Below are 20689 nucleotides of genomic sequence, written 5' to 3'. Positions count from 1 at the left end.
TTTCTATATTATTTTTTTTCTCTCTCTCTCATCCTTTATTACATGAGGGTATACACACATCTACATATATATTACTCCTCCTTATCATTACACCAACCATCAATATTATCCATTGTGGTGAGACTTATGACTTTCTATATTTTTTTAAGAAACCTATTAACTTTTATTTTTTCTTTTTTCCTTATTCCTCACATATTTTTTCTCCTCTCATTATAATTTTTTTATTATTTTCATCTTCTTAACTCTTACAATTTACAACCTCACTTTGTCATCACAAGACTTTGAATGAACTTTTATTCTATTAAATAATTTTTTGGAGTAACTTTTATTCTATTAAAGAATTTTTTGGAGTATTGAACCAAATTCTTCGAAATCAGTTTCTATTATTCTATAACTTTAATTAGTTTATAGTTTTATTAAATTTTGTTATCATAAAATTATATATTTTGTTTGTGAGTTGTCATCATTTTTATTTATATTGTTGAATATTTCTTCTAGAAAGTATACAGTCAATTAGTTAACGATAGATTTAGAGATTGAAAAAAAATTAGTACTAAAGCTTAAAAATCACAAAACAAATAATGAGTATATTACTAGCATGAACATATGGTAGACTTTATTAAAAGGCCATTTTATTTTTTTTCGCCTAAGGCTTCAAACTATATTGAGCCGCCCCTGTCCATATAGTCGGTAGTGTAATGTTTAAACTTATAATATTAATCCTATATTTTTTAATCCATATAATAGATAATGTATCGTTTAAAGTTATTATCTCGATTCTACCTTTTTAATAATTTGCAAGATATTATTTGCCATTGGAAGATATTCTACTACAACGGAAAGATATGAATGTAGTGATGATTTTTATATGAGAGAATGAGTGTTTATTGTATAAGATGAAAAATATAGTGGTTAGGAAAAAGTAAAAAAAAATAATAATAATTTAAATTTAAATTTTTTTTTTTTTGAGTGGGAAAATTCGGATAGCTTAATAGAGTACCTGTTTCTAGAGAGCGAAAGCTGTTAACATGGCTCTTGGAATTGCTGACGTGCCTTTTAAAAAAACTGAAGTGACATTTATAGAGAGCCAAAATCTAGAAAGGCTGGTATGAATGCTCTTAGAGCATCTCCAATGGAGTCTCTAAAATTAAGCTCTCCAAATTTGCCACATTGGCATTTTCCAAGAGTCATGTCAACATTTCCCATAACCAAGTCAGCGTTTTGGAGTCACCAAATTTTAGCTATCGTATGTACTCCAATGGTACGTTTTCACTCTCTAAATATTTTAATATTTTTCAAATTTTTAATATTTTTTCTTTTAACTATTTCCTAACGGTTATATCATACAAAAAAATTAAACAATACAACATTTATTATGAATTATAAAAATTAAAACAATACAATACGATATGAATTTATTTATAAAAATATGTTTTTGTACCAATATAGCTGTTGTGCCTAAAATGGCTATAATGTAAGTAGTGTGATTTAAAAAAAAAAAAAAAACCACTTTTCTCCATTTTTTAAAACTTTTTTTTTGCTCAAAAAAGCCTTTAAAACACTGTTTGTGTTAGCTAAATTGTGCCTTAATGGCTCTTTGGTTTAGTTATGTTGGGGGAAAAAAAAAAAAAAAAAAAAAAAAAAAAAAGCAATTTTTTTCCAAGCCAAACGTGCCCTTAAAATTAAGTCTGGGTTATAGTGGAGCTGGGCTATAATACTTTGGGCCACTAAAGTTAAAATAAAAATAAAAAAGCAAGTGGCCTGCGCAAGGCAGGCCCGCGATCACCAACAAGGTCGCTGTTTTGAACAACCCATTCTGCGACCCAAAATCTCAAGCCCACTTTTTAAAGAGTCCATTGGACTACTAGTATGGCCAATTTAGGCCCAAAGTTTCTAAAATTACTACCATTGGACTTACTCTTGGAAGACACATTGAATTGTCTTAGAAGACACTTGAATTGTCTTTTGCTCTCTCACATTCACAACGAAAACAAACGTCTTTCAAATATTACAATTATAAGTCACAAAGTTTGATCCGAATAACTTGTCTGCTCTAATATTTTATTAATTTGAGAAAGTTTGGTGAAATCAACCCTTTAATATATATATATATATATATATATATATATATATATATATCACTATCAATTTCCAATTCAGTACTCTTTTAGACTTTTTAGAAAAACTCGATGCTCTTGCCAATAGAGATTGTTTGAACCACATAAATCAATGTGCTAACCTGCATATTTGAAGAACCACATGCAAGTTCTAGAAGGGTTTAATCCAAAATCTTGGTATGTTGTTCTATTATAACAGACTTGCTAACATAAAAAAAAATTGTGGATCTCACTACGTACATCATCAATATTTTTCCGTCTCAATGATTAGGGCTGGTCCTGGGCATTAGCGGCCTAGGTGATTGCCTAGGGCCTCCAATTTGGGTCAGTTTGGAAGGGCCTTGCATTCTAAAATTGGCCTAGAATCTTTCAAAATTTTAGAAAATTTCAAGGCCGGCACAAATTATGTCGTCGTGTATATCTCACTCTTCTCAGATCCCGCCTTGTGCACTGTACCATCCCTTTATTTTATGTATTGTGGAAAAATAATTGGAGTTTTAAAGTAACCAAAAATGTTGCCCAAGTCAAAGCGTTCAATGACATTGACAAAAGTTGAGCATCATGTTTATTGAGCTTTCAATGCAGAAGGAAAAAATAGGCAAGCATTACTCATGTGGGCTGGACAGAGTTCAACTCTGAAAGCAGCGGAATGTAAAGAAATTGTGATTTGATTTTGCTTTTTCAGTCTTTTGTACTCCATACTGGGCCATGGAAGGGATTCCATTGCATACATTGTTTGGTTTCTTGGTGATCTATTTACTAAATTAACCCACTGCTCGGCCAACATTATACTAGTTGTGTTTGTGTTTAGCGTCAGTCAATATCCTTCTTTCGTATCTAACAAATAAATAACATACAATACTTGGGTACGTAAGAATATATTATATCCTTAATATTAATGTGGACCAATAATAAATAAATATATTTTTTAATTATAAAATTAAAAAAAATATTAGTAAATATATACTCCATCATTTCTGATTTGGTAATTAAAAATATATCTACCATTTCTAATTTGATAATTAAACCCGACATGTCTATTTATTATTAGTTTACATTCGTGGTGAGATTAGAGTACGACTCCTTCCCAATGAGGACCTAAATATTGTCCTTAAACTAAACTTGACAAAATTTTTATTTCGGACAATACTTAGATCCTCACCAGTGAGGATGTACACTGTCATCGCCACTGATGTGGACCAATAATAAATGAACATGTTTTCTTTCATTATCGAATATACCATCATCTTTGATTTGGTAAGTGAGTATATACCCCATCTCTGATTTGATAATTAAAGAAGATGTATTCGTTTAAAACAATGTTTGCCTTAGGCCGCATAGGTAGGAATGTCCTTGTGATGCTGACACGGACCAATAAAAATATAACATGCCAAAAACTTTTTAAAATAATTAATAAAAATTGTTTGGATCTTTTTGCGGATCATCCAAGAGGAAAGATATATATATAAATTTTTTTATGCATTTGAGATTTTCTATTGCAAACCCTTCATATTGCAATTGGTTACTAACCATAGACTCCAATTATCAATAAAGTTTAAGGAAATCAATTTGGCTTCAGATTGCAACAGGTGGTGATAAATCTCAAAATTTTGGATGCCACTAGAGTTATGCATATTTTTTAATTGGTCGGCCTCTTGAGTCATTTTGGAGATCAGGTTGAAACAGGGATGGCAGACAACGAATGTGGCGACTTGAATCATCTTTAAAGATTAGATATAAAAGATTAAGGTTTGGAAATGGAAGAGGTGGCAAGCAGTAGAAGTGGTGGAGGTCGGTTGGTGAAAAAGAGGATTAATGTTAGGGTCAGAATTGGGGAGATAGTAGGCATCAATGGAGATTTGGTGTGAAGAGAGAAGAATCGTGAGTTAAAGAGAAGGAGAGACTGCTACCAGGTCTTACACACGCATTAGAGAAAATCCTCTTCTTTTTTAGATAACCCGTGAAAAGATCTAAATGATTTAGGTTTAATTTTTTTCAACACATGTCATGTTATTATTGGATCAACATAAGAAGGAGAACCCTACTTATACGACCTGCGACCTAAGATAAACTTTTTCCATCCGTTTATTATTAATCCACACTAGGAATGAAAATAATGTATATCCTCACTTGTTAGGAGTGAGCACCTAAGAATTGTTATTTTCATATAGGTCATTGTTTGATACACTCTATGTACCTAGTTTGTCATTCTCATCATTTTAGATAATGACTTTCTACTTCAAAATTTTTTATCATTCACTTGACGTCAAATGGGAATTCCTGTTTCTATTCATACTCTTACTTTCTTTTTCTTTTTTTCTTTTTTCTTTTTTTATGAAATGCAAGGATTAATTTGGTCACAAAGATCTCATGAGTAGTGATACTGAACATCCTGACTCATTAGTATATACTTTTTTAAAAATAAATAAATAAATAAATCATAGAGCTATTTATATGTTTCATGGTTTTTCTTGGTTGACTATGTAAGTAAGAAAAGAACCAGAGATCATTAATAAACACCCGAGACAATGTTGTTCATATTCTGACTACACGTGAAACTAAAGTACATTTAAGTCTTTATCAGATCTCACTCGTTTTCAAAATAAACAAAAATTCAGCTTGAACATAATGGACATTGACATTTAATTATATATATATTAACAATGGATTAGATGGTATATTATGGTTAAGTAAATATAAAATGTGGTTTGTTCCATTATGCTACCTTCAACAACTCTTTTTGGAGGTTGTGTTCTTAATCACTGTCATTATAATATGGTTGATGAGCTTGGAATATTATTCAAATCTCATTTGGACTGTTCAGTTTACTACTACCATTGATGTTTAAGAGCAACTCTCCCACTTGACTCAGATGAACATATTTTATTGGCATTTAGGCCCTCCTACTTCAATGGGTGTTATTGGTCCCTAGCCAAACACCATTTGACACTTGAATAAAAAAATTGAATAAAGATTACACATTTTTGACACACTTACTTATACGTCAAAAATGGTGATTGGCTGATTTAATTCGATGTCAAAGTGAATCAACAGGCGAGTGACCTAGCGATACTCGTTCCCTACTTTTCAAAAAGAGGTCCAAGGTTCGAGCCTCAATACAGCGAACCCTCATCTTCATGGTAAGCCTCAGGTGCCAAAATTTGCTTCCTAAAGGGAATATGCTCTCTTTTGTCAGAAGAAAGAAAATTGAGTGAGAGGGAGAGAAGAAGGGATCAATGATATTCTTAAAAAAGGAATATTATCCCTTTTTTTTCTTTATTTATTTATTTATTTTTTTTTTTTTTTGTTTTTCTTCGTTTGGTTGGATGGAAGAGAATATAAGAAAAGCAGGTGACAACTTTCTTTCGCATCAATCCTCTTTTCCCTTCCCTTCCCTTCCCTTCCCTCTTGTTTTCTCTTTACCAAACAGAGAAAATTAATTTCTTCCATCTCATCTTCTCTCCAACCCTCTTCCTTCTATCTACCAAATGGACCATTAATTAATATACTTAACGAGTGAATATTAATACACATGCTATATTACATGTTCTATTCTTGATGGTGCTATTGAAGAGAAAATCATATCACTTGCTATGAAAAAAAAAGGAGTATAAATACATCAAAGTAAAATCACATGAAGTGCCTTGATTAGCAAATTAATCAAATTTAGTAGGAGCCAAGAGGACTCAGATGATAAATATCTTATCAATGTGTATGCTTTCACTTTTATTTTTATTTAATGAATTTTGACATCAAAATTTAACCACTAGATCATCAAAGAATCTCCTAAAGGTTGTTTGAACATGATCGGACATAAAGAAAGAGAGAATCTTAATCCCTGCATGAAGTATTCATAATTATAGCTTTTTTCACAGAAGAATTCAAAAAGAAAATATGTTCTAATTAGACCTATCCTCGTATTCGATAAAGTTAGATTGAATTGTATTTTAATTCATATTCAATTTGTTATTCATCCAATAATAAAAAAATTAACAGGCCATTAAGAAAAGTAAATTAATAATTACGATATTATGCCAACACTCAACCAATATATTATTGTTAGAATCACTCTAACCATTAAATAAAAAAGATTTGAATGACTCTCATCTCCAAGCTAGTAAGCTTTTTCTCTGTAGATTCATGACTTTGTGTCTCAGTCAAAGATACCAAAATTGCCAAGGCCAACATAAACTTGTTTCCTACTCTCCTTTTAAGGTAAGGCAGTGTTTGGTGCTCTTTACAACCTCTTTTTTCCTTTTATTTTTTGCCTGGTCCAAGGGAGTGCACGTGGGCTCAGTGTTGTGCCAAGAAAATTTGTTCCCTTTCAACAGTAAACGCCAGTACCCAGTTCCAAGAAACACACAAACTATCCATTCATTCAAAACCCTAACTCCAAAACCTAATCTATGAACCATTTTTATAACAAAGTGCATGTGATTACCCACTAACCACATGTGCTGTATCTTGATTAGGCCATTGGGAAATCAACCTCATTATAAGTGGTTATTGGTTTTTGTTATCCACTATCTAAGAGTCTTTATTGAACATTATCTACCACACCACCACAGTCATGCAAATAAAATCGATCTACCAGGTCGCAAGTAAAATCGAAAAGTTTTTACGGAACACTATCTACCAGGGTCACGCAGGTAAAATCCCTATCTACCAGGGTTGCAAGTAAAATCGAAAAGTCTTTATTGAACACCATCTCAATGGAGCAGGTAAAATCGATGGATTTCATGTCTAAAAAACTATCCTCAAGTTGAGATTGAAGTGCTTGACTTGACCCTATTAACTCTCCACCTAAAATTTAGTATCCCGCACTACATGTCAAGACTAGTATAGTCTAATGTCTCCATCTGAAAGAGAATTTAAGCACTCTCTCTATATATACATATACTAGCATATATATAACGTTTCTGGTCAGAAGTCACTCTCGAATAGATAGACAAATGAATAAATACATAAATAATAGACCTCCGATTTGAATTGAATTGAATGACTAATCAAAATCAAGACCAAAGATTTAGGAGTGAATTATAAGCTGGGTTGGGGGTTATATATCAATTATAGTGGGTCATATAGTCAACATTCAACAATAGCAAGAAGACAGCGAGCTCAGTGGTTTGTAGCATACAAACACAGAAATTTAGAAATCAAAATACATGGAATTGCACATCAAATCAACTTTACATCTTGATTCTTATATTGAAAGGCTAAAAACTACGGGCTCAACAATGGTATTTTTAAGCTCTAAATAAAATAATCTCAACGTATTTTAATAATACCGATCCAATCCTTCATCATTTTCCTTTCCAAAATGTTATTTTGAGAGTCAATTTGAGATTCAAGGTATTGACTTGACCATAGTTTTACTTATTAGGCCTTGAACTCCACCTAAAATTTTGTATCCCATACTACATGCTAAGGACTCATATAGTCTTGTATGATTGTATCTCCATATGGAAGACTGGAACGCAGTTTAAGCACTCTCTCTATATATACAAATACTAGCATATATATATATATATATATATAATGTTTCTGCTCATAAGTCACTCTCTGATAGGAGTATAGATAGACAATTGAATAAATACATAAAATAATAGACCTCAAATTTGAATTGAAATGAATGAAATGACTAATGAAAAACAAGACACCATGTTTAGGAGGGGATTATAAGGTGGGCTGGCAGCTTTATATCAATTATAGTGGGTCATACTGTCAGCAATAGCAAGAACATAGCAAGCTCAGTGTCTTGTGGCATACAAAAACAGAAATTTTAGAAATCAAAATAGACAAGAAGAAGAAGAAGAGAAATTGGACATCAAATATACATCTTGATTCTTATATTGAAAGGCCAAATACTACAAGCTCTACAATGGTGGACTCAAAGTGAAACAACCCTTTGAACAATGAGCAAATTGATCTACAAAGACCCCCACATGAGGGGTAAAATTTGGGATCAATGGCAGGAAAACCCTAATACAATTAACAACTGCAGAGACAGGCCCCTGCTGGAATTGTTTCCCCCAATTCCAATGAGTGTTCACATCCCAATCCAAACTCCATTTTCAGAGACATGATTTACAGCTCCTTCTTGCAGATTGAAACAACTTATGCAATTGGTCACCAGTAGCCAGTACCATTGTGAACGAACAGATGTGAATCAATTTGGATCACAGACTTGAAGGGACTTATTGAGCAAAATCAGTCTATGAATCCACATTATGATGCTCTTGTTTTTCAAGTAATATCAATTGACAGAATTGAAGTTCTTTAATATACAGGGGAGGAGAAAAGAAGTACCGCCACGAACCCTATTTCACTTTGTTTCGGATTCATTCATTCTCCTTGATACAAACGAATCTTCAGAGCTCCATGGTCCTTCCGGTGGAAGGAAAAATGAGTGGGTGCATATGAACAATTTGACAATTCCCTTCACTGTATTGTTCTTGTAAGCTTACACTTGGAAATGAAAATGGTAGCAGTATAGTTTAGACTACACAATTTCAATAGCTCTGCTGACCTTTGCTTTAACACCGGATTGCAACCACTCTGAATCACAAGGAGGAGCTTCGCTGCCAGACCGGCATCAACAGCAAGCGAAGCACATTCTTCTGGGGCAAGCTTGCAAACAGCCCACAATACCGACAACGCAGATTGAGTACAACTCTCTGAGACCTTCATCAATAACTTTACAGCATTCGGGATAGTGTTGGGGCAATCTTTTAAAGCCAACCTACCCTCTGGAAGGATTGAAAGAATTTCGAGGATATAAAGTGCTAACTCTAAGCAGTCAGCATTCAAATTGGGTAAGAGCTCAACCAATTGAGGAACAGCCCCAATGCTCACAAGCGAATGTCTAATGGGTTCATGTGAACAAATGGTCTTGAGCAAAGCAAGTCCAGACAATATCCCATTTGGGTATCTCTTATCCTTCACTAATCTCAACAATCCTACCAAAAGACTCAAACTTGACACAATTTCAGAACTAAACTCTTTCCCCTCTATTAACAACTCAAACAATTTGGTACAATTGATCTTTGTCTCAATTGAACCCTCATTCAACATGTCCACCATCAATGACATTTTAGCAGGCTGCATCAAATTCGACTTCGAATCCGAATCGAGATCCAAGTTCACAAGAATCCCCAGTGCTTCTGATCCAACCGCATGAGTGGTGAAAGGACCAAGTAGAGAAGAAATCAAACTAACCCCACCATTGTCCGCCACCGTTTGCTTTGCTGAATCATGGGTTGCAACCACCTGCCGAAGCTCCTTGAGAGCTTGAACCCTAGCTTGACCCTTGGCCTTCTTCAGAGTCTCCAAAAGCTCCAAAGCCCTTCCTTGCACATCCTCTGACCTCTTCTTCATCGCCAAGTACTTCTGCGAAAACCAACTGTAGATTAGATGGTGAAGGGTCTTGTTTGGCGTGATTGAATCATCCCAAAGCTCTTGCATTGTGGTGGGGCAAGTGAAGTGCCCTAGAGAAAACCATTTGAGAATGTTGGACTTCTCGTACGTCTGCCCAGTGCAAAGGGTTACTGGATCTTGCATTGGCTCCAACGAAATGGGGCAAATGAACACCGTCGGGACTTCAATCGACTCCAGCTCTTCGATCATCTTCTTCAGATCCAATTTCTCCACGGTGGCTCCGCCGCAAACAACCCCACCTCCGCCGCCCAAAATCCCATCTTTCACGGCGGTTTCCAGATCCAACACATGCCCACCACCACCCACATCATACTTCACATCCCCGTCTCTCCTCCGACTAGAGGGCGCATTCATCGGCATTTTTACAAACACTTTCTGTGGATAAAGAAAGAAGAGATCGAACTGAATAAAAGAAGAAGAAAACGCAAAACAGAGCAACACTTTAAGAAGTCTCTCTGCGAGTGAAACAATGCAAAACAAGGCTAATCTTCTTCAAGGCACATCACATCCACGGGACAGAAATGAAGCGTGTGGAGGAAAAAAGAGAAAAAGAGAAAGGAAGAGTCTTACACTCTTTTATTTTTTTATTTTTCTCTCTCTAGATATATATTTCTCTGTCATTGACAATTACCATCAACAAAACACATCAAAGGGGACATCTTTTCTTCATGGCCTCTTTTTTGCTTTATCTGATCTCTTTCTTTCTCTGGTCAAAAGAGACACTGTTCATTTCTCATCATCATCATCTTGATCAAACACATCATGAACATGAAATCTTCTTCTCTAATACCAAAGCTCACTTCATGTTGAAGCTCAAAAAGAGTGAAATCATTCAAGCCAGATCGGAAGAGATAATAATAATAATATACAATTATCAAAAAAACAAGAGGTAATCAGAAGTGAGAGAAGGTAACAATCCAGCACTCAATGATGAATAGTGCCCACCAAACTGAACACAAAATTCAACGAATTGTGATACCCACAACGAGATTATTTCAGATCATTAAAGAATCGGAAGGCTCAGAGCCATACCGAGTGGAGAGAAGGAAGTGAGAGAGAGAAAAGCTAATCTCAATGTGGGACTCCTCCTCTGCTCCTCTTTTGGGGCAGGTGCTGAAAACCCTACAAATTATTAATAGATAAAAATAAAAAAAGGAAAATGAGAGAGTTTTTAGAGATTACCGGGAGCTAAGGGTTATATGCCGTTACGGTAACTTGCAGTCAAACTATGTGATACATTTTTCTATGAATTTTTATTTTTAATTATTATTATTATTATTATTATTTACAATTTTCTATAGATTCATTACAAGGCAAATACTCGCATCCTATGTAGCACATAAAGGATTAAAAAATTAGAATATGTATACGGCGTGAACACAACTATATATATTATAAAATTTTAATTGTGTATGAAATTAATTATAAAATTAAATTATGTCATTATTGTAATGATTTTTATATCATATATATATATATATATATATATATATATATATATATCATTATCTCACTACTTTATCATGATAATATTCTTAATTTGAGTTAAAAAAGTCCAAGAAGTGTCGGCAAAGTATCCGCCAAATATCTCAAATAATAAAATTAATTATTATTTATGGACACGAATATAAAGTGTCGGACACGTATTCGAATAGTATTAGAGAAGTGTCGGTATCTGACACGGGTACGACTTCTTCGTAATAGTGTCCGTGTTTCACTAACGGGCCAGTGGTCTAGCGGTATCAGCCTCTTAGTACCAACTATGAAAATAAAAAAAATATTTGTGCTTCATAGCTTGTATCATGTTCATTTGGGCTACAAACTTTTGAAAAATGAAAATAAAATTTTATAATAGTAACAATACAAATATACATGTAGGAATATTTACAGATCATTCAATTAATATGATTGGTCGAGACCACGTTATCTAATATTTTCTCTTTAGTTGAGTCAATTGAATTTAGTTCCATTTTTGCATCAAATTTTTAACTTGGAGTTGGAATTTAGTTTTAAGAAGAAAAAAATTTAAATTTTGGAATCAGCACATACAAGTATGACAGTGTTATTCGGGTGGTAAATGATCTAATCTTAAGTGTCACCTTAACACCACTATCTCCTAACTCTCTAACAAAAAAACCAAAAGTATTGAAGAACCAAATTCATTATAAATTGTCATCCTCATTTAATCTTACACGTGAAAAGAATATTAATATAAAAATATGACAATTCATGATATTTTATTTGTTTGTAAAACGATAAAATTAATAAGGGTTAAAAGCAAAAAAAATTCCTGGCTATACACAAAAAAAAAAAAAAAGAAAAAAAAATTACACATAATTCTTTGTATTATTCATTTTTTTGAGCAAATTGTTCCCTTGTCATCTATTTTAACCATTTTTTTTTTAAAAAAAAATCCCAAAATGCCCTCTATGCTAATGTAAACAATAATTTTATTTTTATTTATTATCATTATCCTTTCTCTCTCTTCAAATCATCTTTGTAAATTGACTCTGTCTACTCTCTTTCTCTCTCTAACATATCATCGTAATCTTCCCTTCCATCCGGTCAGGAATTTTAGTCAAAGCCATGATCATTGTGGGAGCTAAGCATTCTATCAACTAAGTTATTGAGTAATGTCCAAAATGTGAACTAGAACTTACCCACTATTTATTCCGAATTTTCAGCTGGCTCGGCTCATTCATTAGCTTGGCACAGGATTGTGGCAAGCTTGAAAAGCTAAGTTTGGTAACAACTCAGCTTGATTAATACAAAATTTGTTCGAACTCGATTTGAGCTCGTGTTTAAGATCATTTAGATTGTTCATTAACATAAATGAGTCCACATAAGTTTATGTTTCACGAGATCATATTCATAAACCTATACAAGTTTATATTTGTGAACGAGTTCACGCGCCCTATACAAGACTATATTCACGAACATATATGAGTTGAGCTCAATACGGTTCAGAATCGACTTATTAACTAAACAAATTAAAAAATCAAATTAGGGCTTAGCTCATTTGCTTAACGAAGGGTCGAACTCGAGTTATTCTCAATTCATTTGCGCCATAGGGTAAACATATTACTATTACATTGTACTTATAAGTATAGATAAAATAAAAATAATAATAATAAATAGTATTAATGAAGCGTTTTTGAAAATAATGGTCAGAGAAAAAAAAGGATAGATGCTTTGGTCTTTGGTAGAGTGAGAGATGGAAAAGGAGGAGGACAAAACTTTCGATGAAACGCCTTCAAAATTATGGTCATCATCAATTTCATGACAAATTTGTTGATGAAACCGTCTTTGAACATAAATGGTCATCATCAATTTCTTGGCTCCTACTCAACCAAACAAAAGAATTAAAAACTTCTTTTCCTTACGGTTACATATTCTCTCTCTTCCATTTATTTTTGTATTCATCTGACCAAACGGGGAGTAATAGTGCAGAGACTAATAATTAAATATCGATAGTGATTAGCATTTTGTTTGAAAAAGTAATGTGAAAAACCTATCTATGCAATTCTTTTGGACACAAGTTTTTTTGTTTTAAATAATAATAAAACAATTACTAAAAATGGATTCCAAATGACATTTTTCCCATATAATTTAGCGGTTTAGTTTGGTTGAAAAGAAATTGAAAGGATATGATTTTTTGTGTTTGGTACAAAATTTTGAATGAAAAAAAAATCTGAAAAATATCAAATTTCTAAAATCAATATCTTTTGATTCAATTTTCTTAATAATTTTGAGAATAAATGAATTTTCAAAGTATTTATAACTTTTTTTTTTTCCTGACAAGTATTTATAACTTAATTTTACAATATATATATATATATATATATATTTTAATCCTCCCCGACTACTCACCGACATACAAGTAACATTTTAAGTCAAAAATTTTAAAAATTAAAGCAGAATCAAACCCATATACAAGTGTTTTACAATATCCTTGTAAATGTATTTCTCTCTAAATGTGATGCATGTCATGGTTAGGAATTGAAGAAAGTGTAAAGTTATTCTAGTAGGAGAGAGAAATAGTGAGTCGAGTGGACCCATCTCACGGACAGTCCTGTTCACTTCTGAAATTCCAATGTTGAATTATATATAGTAGTATACTATTTTCATTTATTTTTTCATCACACAAAAAAAATAATTTTTGGGTATTCTTAAATTATAAATTATATATATATATATATATAATCCCAAAAAAAAAAAAAAAAAAAAAAAAACATAGAGGAAGCTGGAAGCTCGTGGGGGGGGGGGGGGGGGGGGACCCACAGAGAGCGTGCCTTTCTTAGAGTGCCAGCTCAGAAATTTGACTAACCTCGGGGATGGCCCTTTTTGGGGTCTAGGGTTTTGACTGACTACTTTATGGGCGAGGAGTTCCACTTCCCTCGTGGAGTGCTCTGCTGCTTTAAGCGATCGGGCCACCGACACGTGTCGGTTTGATTCGTGTGGTCAAGTCTACCTCTCTCTCTCTCTCTCTGTGCCTCAAAACACACTCATCATCTTTCTTTCTTAAATTATTCTCTCCCTGTGGTCACATTAATTAAGTAATTGTTTAGTGTACGATTGATTTAATTAAGTAGTTGGTTAGACGTTTCGTACATGAAAATAGTCTCTTCGTCTAATTAAATAAAGGCAAAGGTGGGAAGTAGACATTTGACTAATATTCTTTGCAGCGGACAGTACAGGTGGCGTGTGTGATTTAATAAAGACTGTACTAGTAATTAGGGTTGTTTCAATATACTCAAATTTATTATTCACTTGTCCAAATTTAAGTGTCGTTTTTTAAGTATAATATTACTTACGTTCCAAATTAAATATTTTGTTTGAAAAATTGTAACTTATATGATTTATAATTTTTTAAATAGAACATTTTTTTTTTGAGACAGAGAGTAATTTTTAAGAAAACTTATGGAATATGCATTATTTTTTGAAAAGACACTAAATTACCCTTTTAAGTTTTGAATATTTAAGTTTAAAATTTAAAATTCAAAAAATATATTTGGAAATATGTGAAATATATTGTTTGAAAAAGAAAAATAGACAATTATTTTGGAACAGATAAAAGAAAAACATGACACTTATTTTGAGATAGGGGGAGTATTTATAGACTAGGAAGCACCGACAATTTTCTGCATGTGCCATGACTGTATTTGATACTCCGCCATATTTTGAATATGTGGATATGGCTCGAACACATATCATATACAATTAGAACTATTTTATATAATATATATTTTATTTTTTGATCGGATACGACTAGAACACGATAAAGATACGTTTTGAATACTTTCATAATACGACGAGGTAATTTTACAAGTAATTATTATTTTTTAAAAGAATAGAATTCAATGCAATTTTAATATATTATGGGATAATTAAAAAATAATATAAAATTTTAGAAAACAAAAATAACAAATATCTAACTCAAAATTTCAAATTATTAATTTATTTATGATTATATTAATAAAATGACAAAAATCGTGTCTTGTTTTTTAAAATTTATCGTATCGTCATATTCGTATTGTATCATATCTTGTCCCTGCATCTAATCATTCATTGAAAGATATATTAGTATCTTGACATGTTGATTGACACTAGAGTGATTAATTGAAAACGAAACATAACATCTGTGATATATTAATGGGTTAAGCGTTAAAAAAACTCCTTAAGTATTGCCTTTCTACAAATAACTCTCCTGAACTAAAAACTGTCCCCTGAATTATTGATTTGTAGCAATTAAGGACAAATCCATTACAAAAGACTATTTTACCTTTTCTCATTAAAATTTTCATTTCATAGTAAATTATTTTTATTATCTTTTCTCTTATGTAAATATTAATTATACCATTTACCTTAATTTTATTATTAGTATAATTTATCATAAAAATTAAAAAAAAATAGATAAATAGATTTGTAACTAACATTTTCTAAATTGATTAACTTATTATTAAAACTTTATTATTTATAATAAAACGTATTATAACCAATTTAAACATTTTTACTGTAAAAAAAAATACTCTATACCATCTTTTTTTTTTTATTTTTTTTTTATACAATATATTGATGAAAAATTAATAAAATACTTTTGAAAAAAATACCTTCTTTTCATGTAATATATTCATTAAAAATTAAAAAATTAATTATTTTTTTTAAAAAATTCTACTAAATTTATTTATTTAAATAAATAATTAAAAAAATTAAAGGTAAATTTATACAAATTTAATGAAAAATATCTCATCAAATTAGTATGAATTTTTTCATAATTTATTTAGATAAGAAAAATATATTAAATGTAATTCAATAAGAAGGGGCAATATGGTCATTTAATAAAATATAATATAGTCCTTGAAGTATGTTGCAACAAAATGAGATAATTTGGGGGATTTTATGCACAAAATATAGTTCAAAGGAGTTGTTTGTAAATTCAAATATAGTTTAGGATAGTTTTTTTTGCACTTTATCCTATATTGAATTAAGAGTGTGGATTTACTCTCAACTCTAAGGTTGTGACTCAGTGTGAAATTGTTCAACTTTTTTAGTTATATAATTTTAAAATTTTGTAATCAAAGTGTGAGACAAGATTAGGAACTCCACTATTAAAAACAACACTGCTCAAAACTAACATGAAATAAAATAAAGTAAAAGGAAATATAATGTAAAATGATTCTTGAAATTTTAAGTTGTTAGGTCAAATGGTTCCCCCATAATTTGTTGGTCAAGTGGAACCAATGAAGTTTCATTAATAATATACATACAATACACGGAGTACTAGTTACTTTAGTTAGAAACTGTCAAAGCCAAGATTGTATTAAAAGTAATGATACTTCGATTTTTTTTTTTTTTTGAATGGTTACTTAGATTCAGATGAGGTATTCTTATATTTTTTTGGATAAGACTAATCTACTTACGAACACACATAACACTACACAAGTCCAGTCCTGTGTACCGAACAAAATCGAATAAGTTCAGGGCTCAATCTAATTATAACTTGAACCGTGTGAATAGCCCACCAAAATTGTTTATCCAGTAACACATAAGTTAGACAATAAGCCTTATTAAATTAACACAAGAAATTTATTAATTTCTTTATTGCATTATTTACAGAAAACATTTTGCAAAGAAAATGAATACACCTTATAAGCTTGCATATGTCAATCATGTACGAATCCTACATTACCATCTATCTCTCTCATTTCACACAGTGGGGGGAAAGACAGTGAGGCAAGTTTTGTTGATTCAGAGCAGTGATCACACCGATCATGACCCATGTGCCAAGCAACTCTCTTCCCCAATCTCTCGTGAAGTGCACACGCAATGCAATTCAACTTTTCACTGTAATTGAAGATGCAAGAAATTCCTTCTCCTCTTTCTCTCTCTAGAATTCTTACACCTCACCCCAAAAAAGATCCCCTTCCATTTCATTCCATCTCCTATTTATAGATCTTTTCCAGATATTTACAAGATATTTACAAAATATTTACTGATTGCTGGATCTGGGCCTATTCCTCCGTAAGCCTTGGTCACCTTTGATGGGCTTATTCTCGTTCGGCCCATGTGGCAGTGTCCTTCTATGGGCTGGCCCAGCTGTACGGACTGAATGTTGTGTTTGCGAATCGGATCTGGCCCATGTCATCCGGGGCCTCCTCAGTAATCTTCAAAATCTGATTGTATTATCTCACCTTTTTTTTGGTTTTTTTTCATCATTTGTGTTTTATATGCTTGTAATGATTTCGGTAATGCCATTAAAGTGTCTGATGAAACGAACAAATTTTTACCCTTAGGTTTTTGATGAAACGATTGGGAGAAATTAGGGGAGAGATGGATTTAATTTTTGTTCTAAGATGTCTCACAACGTCATAAAAAAATGTCACCGAACTTATCTAGGGTAATTCTTGTACAATGTCATTGAAGAACAAGAAGGTTAGGAGTGAGTTGGGAGGAGATTATTTGCGGAAAAAAAAGGTTCCTCTTAGTAGAGGTGGGCATTTGACCCGCCAATCTACGAATCTGATCCAATTTGTACCGATCGAATCGGATTGTTAGACTCACGAATGGTAGATTCAATAATATAGAATCTGTAGTTCACGGATAGGATTAGGGATTGGATTGTTAAAATTTTGATTTGATCCATAATTCGATCCGATTGATCTATAATCCGATCCAATTGTGATATATATATATATTATAAGAATGTGTTAATTAATGGTTTTATAAATTATAATTAGTTAATGATTATTTAATGGCCTTTAAGAATTAGTATTGATAATTTGAAAGTTTATCTATTGAGCCATGGTTAAAAAATAATAATATTGAGCTATTTGGGAAAATCTCAATTCGTGGATCCGATCCGATTCCATCTGTAATTTCACGGATTGGTGCCTAATTCAGATTTTTAAATTTCATTGGGGCCATATTGAATTAGGAATCCCAATCTGATTCGATCCGCGGTCACCCCTGCCTCTTCATATTTAAATTATTGCATATGTTGAGATTAAGAAAATAAGAACATAGGGTGGGAGAGAGAGAGAAGGATTTTATTCATATTGTTGACTTTAGGGATAGCAACATGGTGAAATTGGGACGAGTTTGGCTAAACCCTACTTTGCACCGTTAGAAAATTCATCATACCAACTCCGCCCTTACCTCAGGACGGATTTGTAATTGGTATACTATCCTCGCCTCTACTCCGACAAATAAAGTACCAACTTCGTCCTGAGTACTCCGTTTAATTGCGGGACGAGGGGCAGATTATTCCACTTTTATTATCTAGTAAAACAAAACTAGGCTAGTGTGCTTAAATTAGGCTGATAAATAAGTTGACCCAACTTTTAAATTGCTAAGTAATGAATATTAAAATATTAACGGACATTTTCATTAAAGTAACAATATTTAACATTTTTAAGACCCTTGTTACTTTAATGAAAATGTATATATATAATTTTTAATGGTACATATATAATCTGGGAGGTGGCGAGGGCGGTGGCGGAGGTAGGCGAGTTCATCACTAAATCTATCCTTGTCTCAAACTCGCTTCAACTTTTCAATTATTTTATCGTACCTATCCCAAACTCATTTAAGGGGCTACTAAATCTGCCCCCATTAAGGGCAAGAAGGAAATTGCAATCCCTAGTTAAATTACGAGAATTGCAAGTGTAATTGCGAATATATAGTATTTACGTTTTAGCCAAATGCTAAAAAGACGCAAGTATGACCAGGATGATTCCTTTTACTTTTAATAAAAAAATAATTTTTTAATTAGAAAAATGGTATAAAATTTTAGAAACAAAAACAACAAACATCCAATTCTAAGTTCCAAATTTGTGATTTTATTCATAATATAAAATAAATTAAAGATATTATCTTTATATACAATAATATATTTATATTTATAATTTTTTACATATTTTTGTCGCATCCATGAAACATGTTTTCTTTTAAATTCTTTTTGTCATATTATCGTGTATGTGTGGTATAATACATGTATCTCGTGTTTGTATTTATACTTTTTAAATTTAAATTTTAAATTTATTTTCCTTATATTCTCATTGTAGCTATATAATAAATTATTGAGTGGTCGTGAATATGAAAATTAACTCACTCTTGGCATTTTGTTTCTAGTTTTTTTTGGTCCACATGCATGAATTTCTGTTCAGACTCACCAACTTAATAAAATAATAATAGCGCAAGGTTGAATGGCTCTTACCTAAGAAATCCGTCAAAGCAAAAGGAGTTCTTAAATGATTGGATGATGACAATAATAGGACACAAAAGAGAAAAATTATTTTATTTTTTTCTGCAACGAAACTTGTTCATTTTTTGAAAAGCAAATTGTGCCCACATTGAGTTCAATTAGCCCTCCTAGTCCACACCTCCTTTAATAATTGATGGAAGATATTTTGCAGATTCATTATAACACTGTGACTCAATATTGGTATGCCATCAAATTTTGCTATAAAAAAGTGAATGCAAGAGGAATCACTTTTTTGGGCAATTGTTTTTATTTTGTGTTGCGATTGGTGTATTGTAGTGAAATAAAATATTAAAACGTATTTAGATTTTTTTTTGTTGCGATTTAAATATTATCATGTTTGTTGTGGAGAAGAGGCACAAATCAAAACATCAAATTGATATCTTTTAATATTTTTGCACGGTATTAAAAATTTTAGATGGCCTTTTTATGTAGTCATTTTGTTTCTCAATCATGCAACACTTTTTTATCCAGCATGTTCTCAGTCTTTGGTTCCAAAAATATTACAACAAATTTTAGGTTTCCAAATATACTTTCAATCACCATTTAACAAACTCCACAACATAAAAGTTGTATGTAATCCGAATGAAAGAAGAATGCAAAACAATTACTTAGGTTTCATCCGTGATCAAATTATTTATTCGATTTTAGTTATTAATATTTTGGAGGGTGGGGATTAACCTAAATGGATCATCATATTTTTTCAATCAAACTTGCATTTATTTATTTATTTATTTTTGTTATTTGTTTGTGAATAAGTATATCCCTTTCGAGATTGTGACACACAATTGATTAGTAAGAGGGCTGTGCATGTCATAATTTCGAGAGGTATAGTAATTTTTATTTTTTGCCCTTTTGCTAGTTGATGTTATACATAAGATTTTGAGTGACAATATTTGACACGACATGTTAAGACAACTCAAACGCGACACATGATAAATGAGTTTGGGCTTTACTTAATCGTGTTTGTGTCAACCTGAATTGACACGATAATTAAATGTACCGTATTCGTGTTTGACCATCCAACCCATTTATAATCCGATTAAATAAATGTATTTTATTCGTGTTAAAAATGACTCATTTAATTAAACGTGTTAAATAACATATCATGTTCATGTCAGAAATAACTTAAAACATATTTTGTCGTATCGTGTCAAGTCTTGACCTATTTATAAAACGGGTTACACGCGTCATGTTGTGTACTCATGTAATAATCGTGTCATGTTCGTGTCATATTTTCTTGACACGAATAATAATAATGTCATATTTATGTCAACTCATATAATAGAATATTCATGCTCTAACATGACATGAAGACACAACATGGTAAGATGAATTGCCATCATTACTATTCATGGTTCGCTATATCGGCCAA

At 31.9% G+C, this 20689-nt stretch overlaps 1 protein-coding gene across 1 annotated transcript; it reads right to left on the bottom strand.

The window, feature by feature from the left end:
• Positions 1–7693: 7693 nt before the first annotated feature.
• Positions 7694–10677, bottom strand: LOC132278645 (U-box domain-containing protein 30-like). Its single transcript, XM_059780484.1, has one exon. It carries the CDS (start codon positions 9912–9914, stop codon positions 8559–8561), a length of 1356 nt encoding a protein of 451 aa, XP_059636467.1. The 5' UTR covers positions 9915–10677; the 3' UTR covers positions 7694–8558.
• Between the last annotated feature and the right edge of the window lie 10012 nt (positions 10678–20689).

Source organism: Cornus florida, unplaced genomic scaffold, assembly GCF_030987335.1.
Source record: "Cornus florida cultivar Cherokee Brave unplaced genomic scaffold, ASM3098733v1 CherokeeBrave_3.0.0_Hap2_Chr10, whole genome shotgun sequence".
NCBI classification, from domain to species: domain Eukaryota; kingdom Viridiplantae; phylum Streptophyta; class Magnoliopsida; order Cornales; family Cornaceae; genus Cornus; species Cornus florida.
This window is presented reverse-complemented; position numbering and strand designations above follow the sequence as displayed.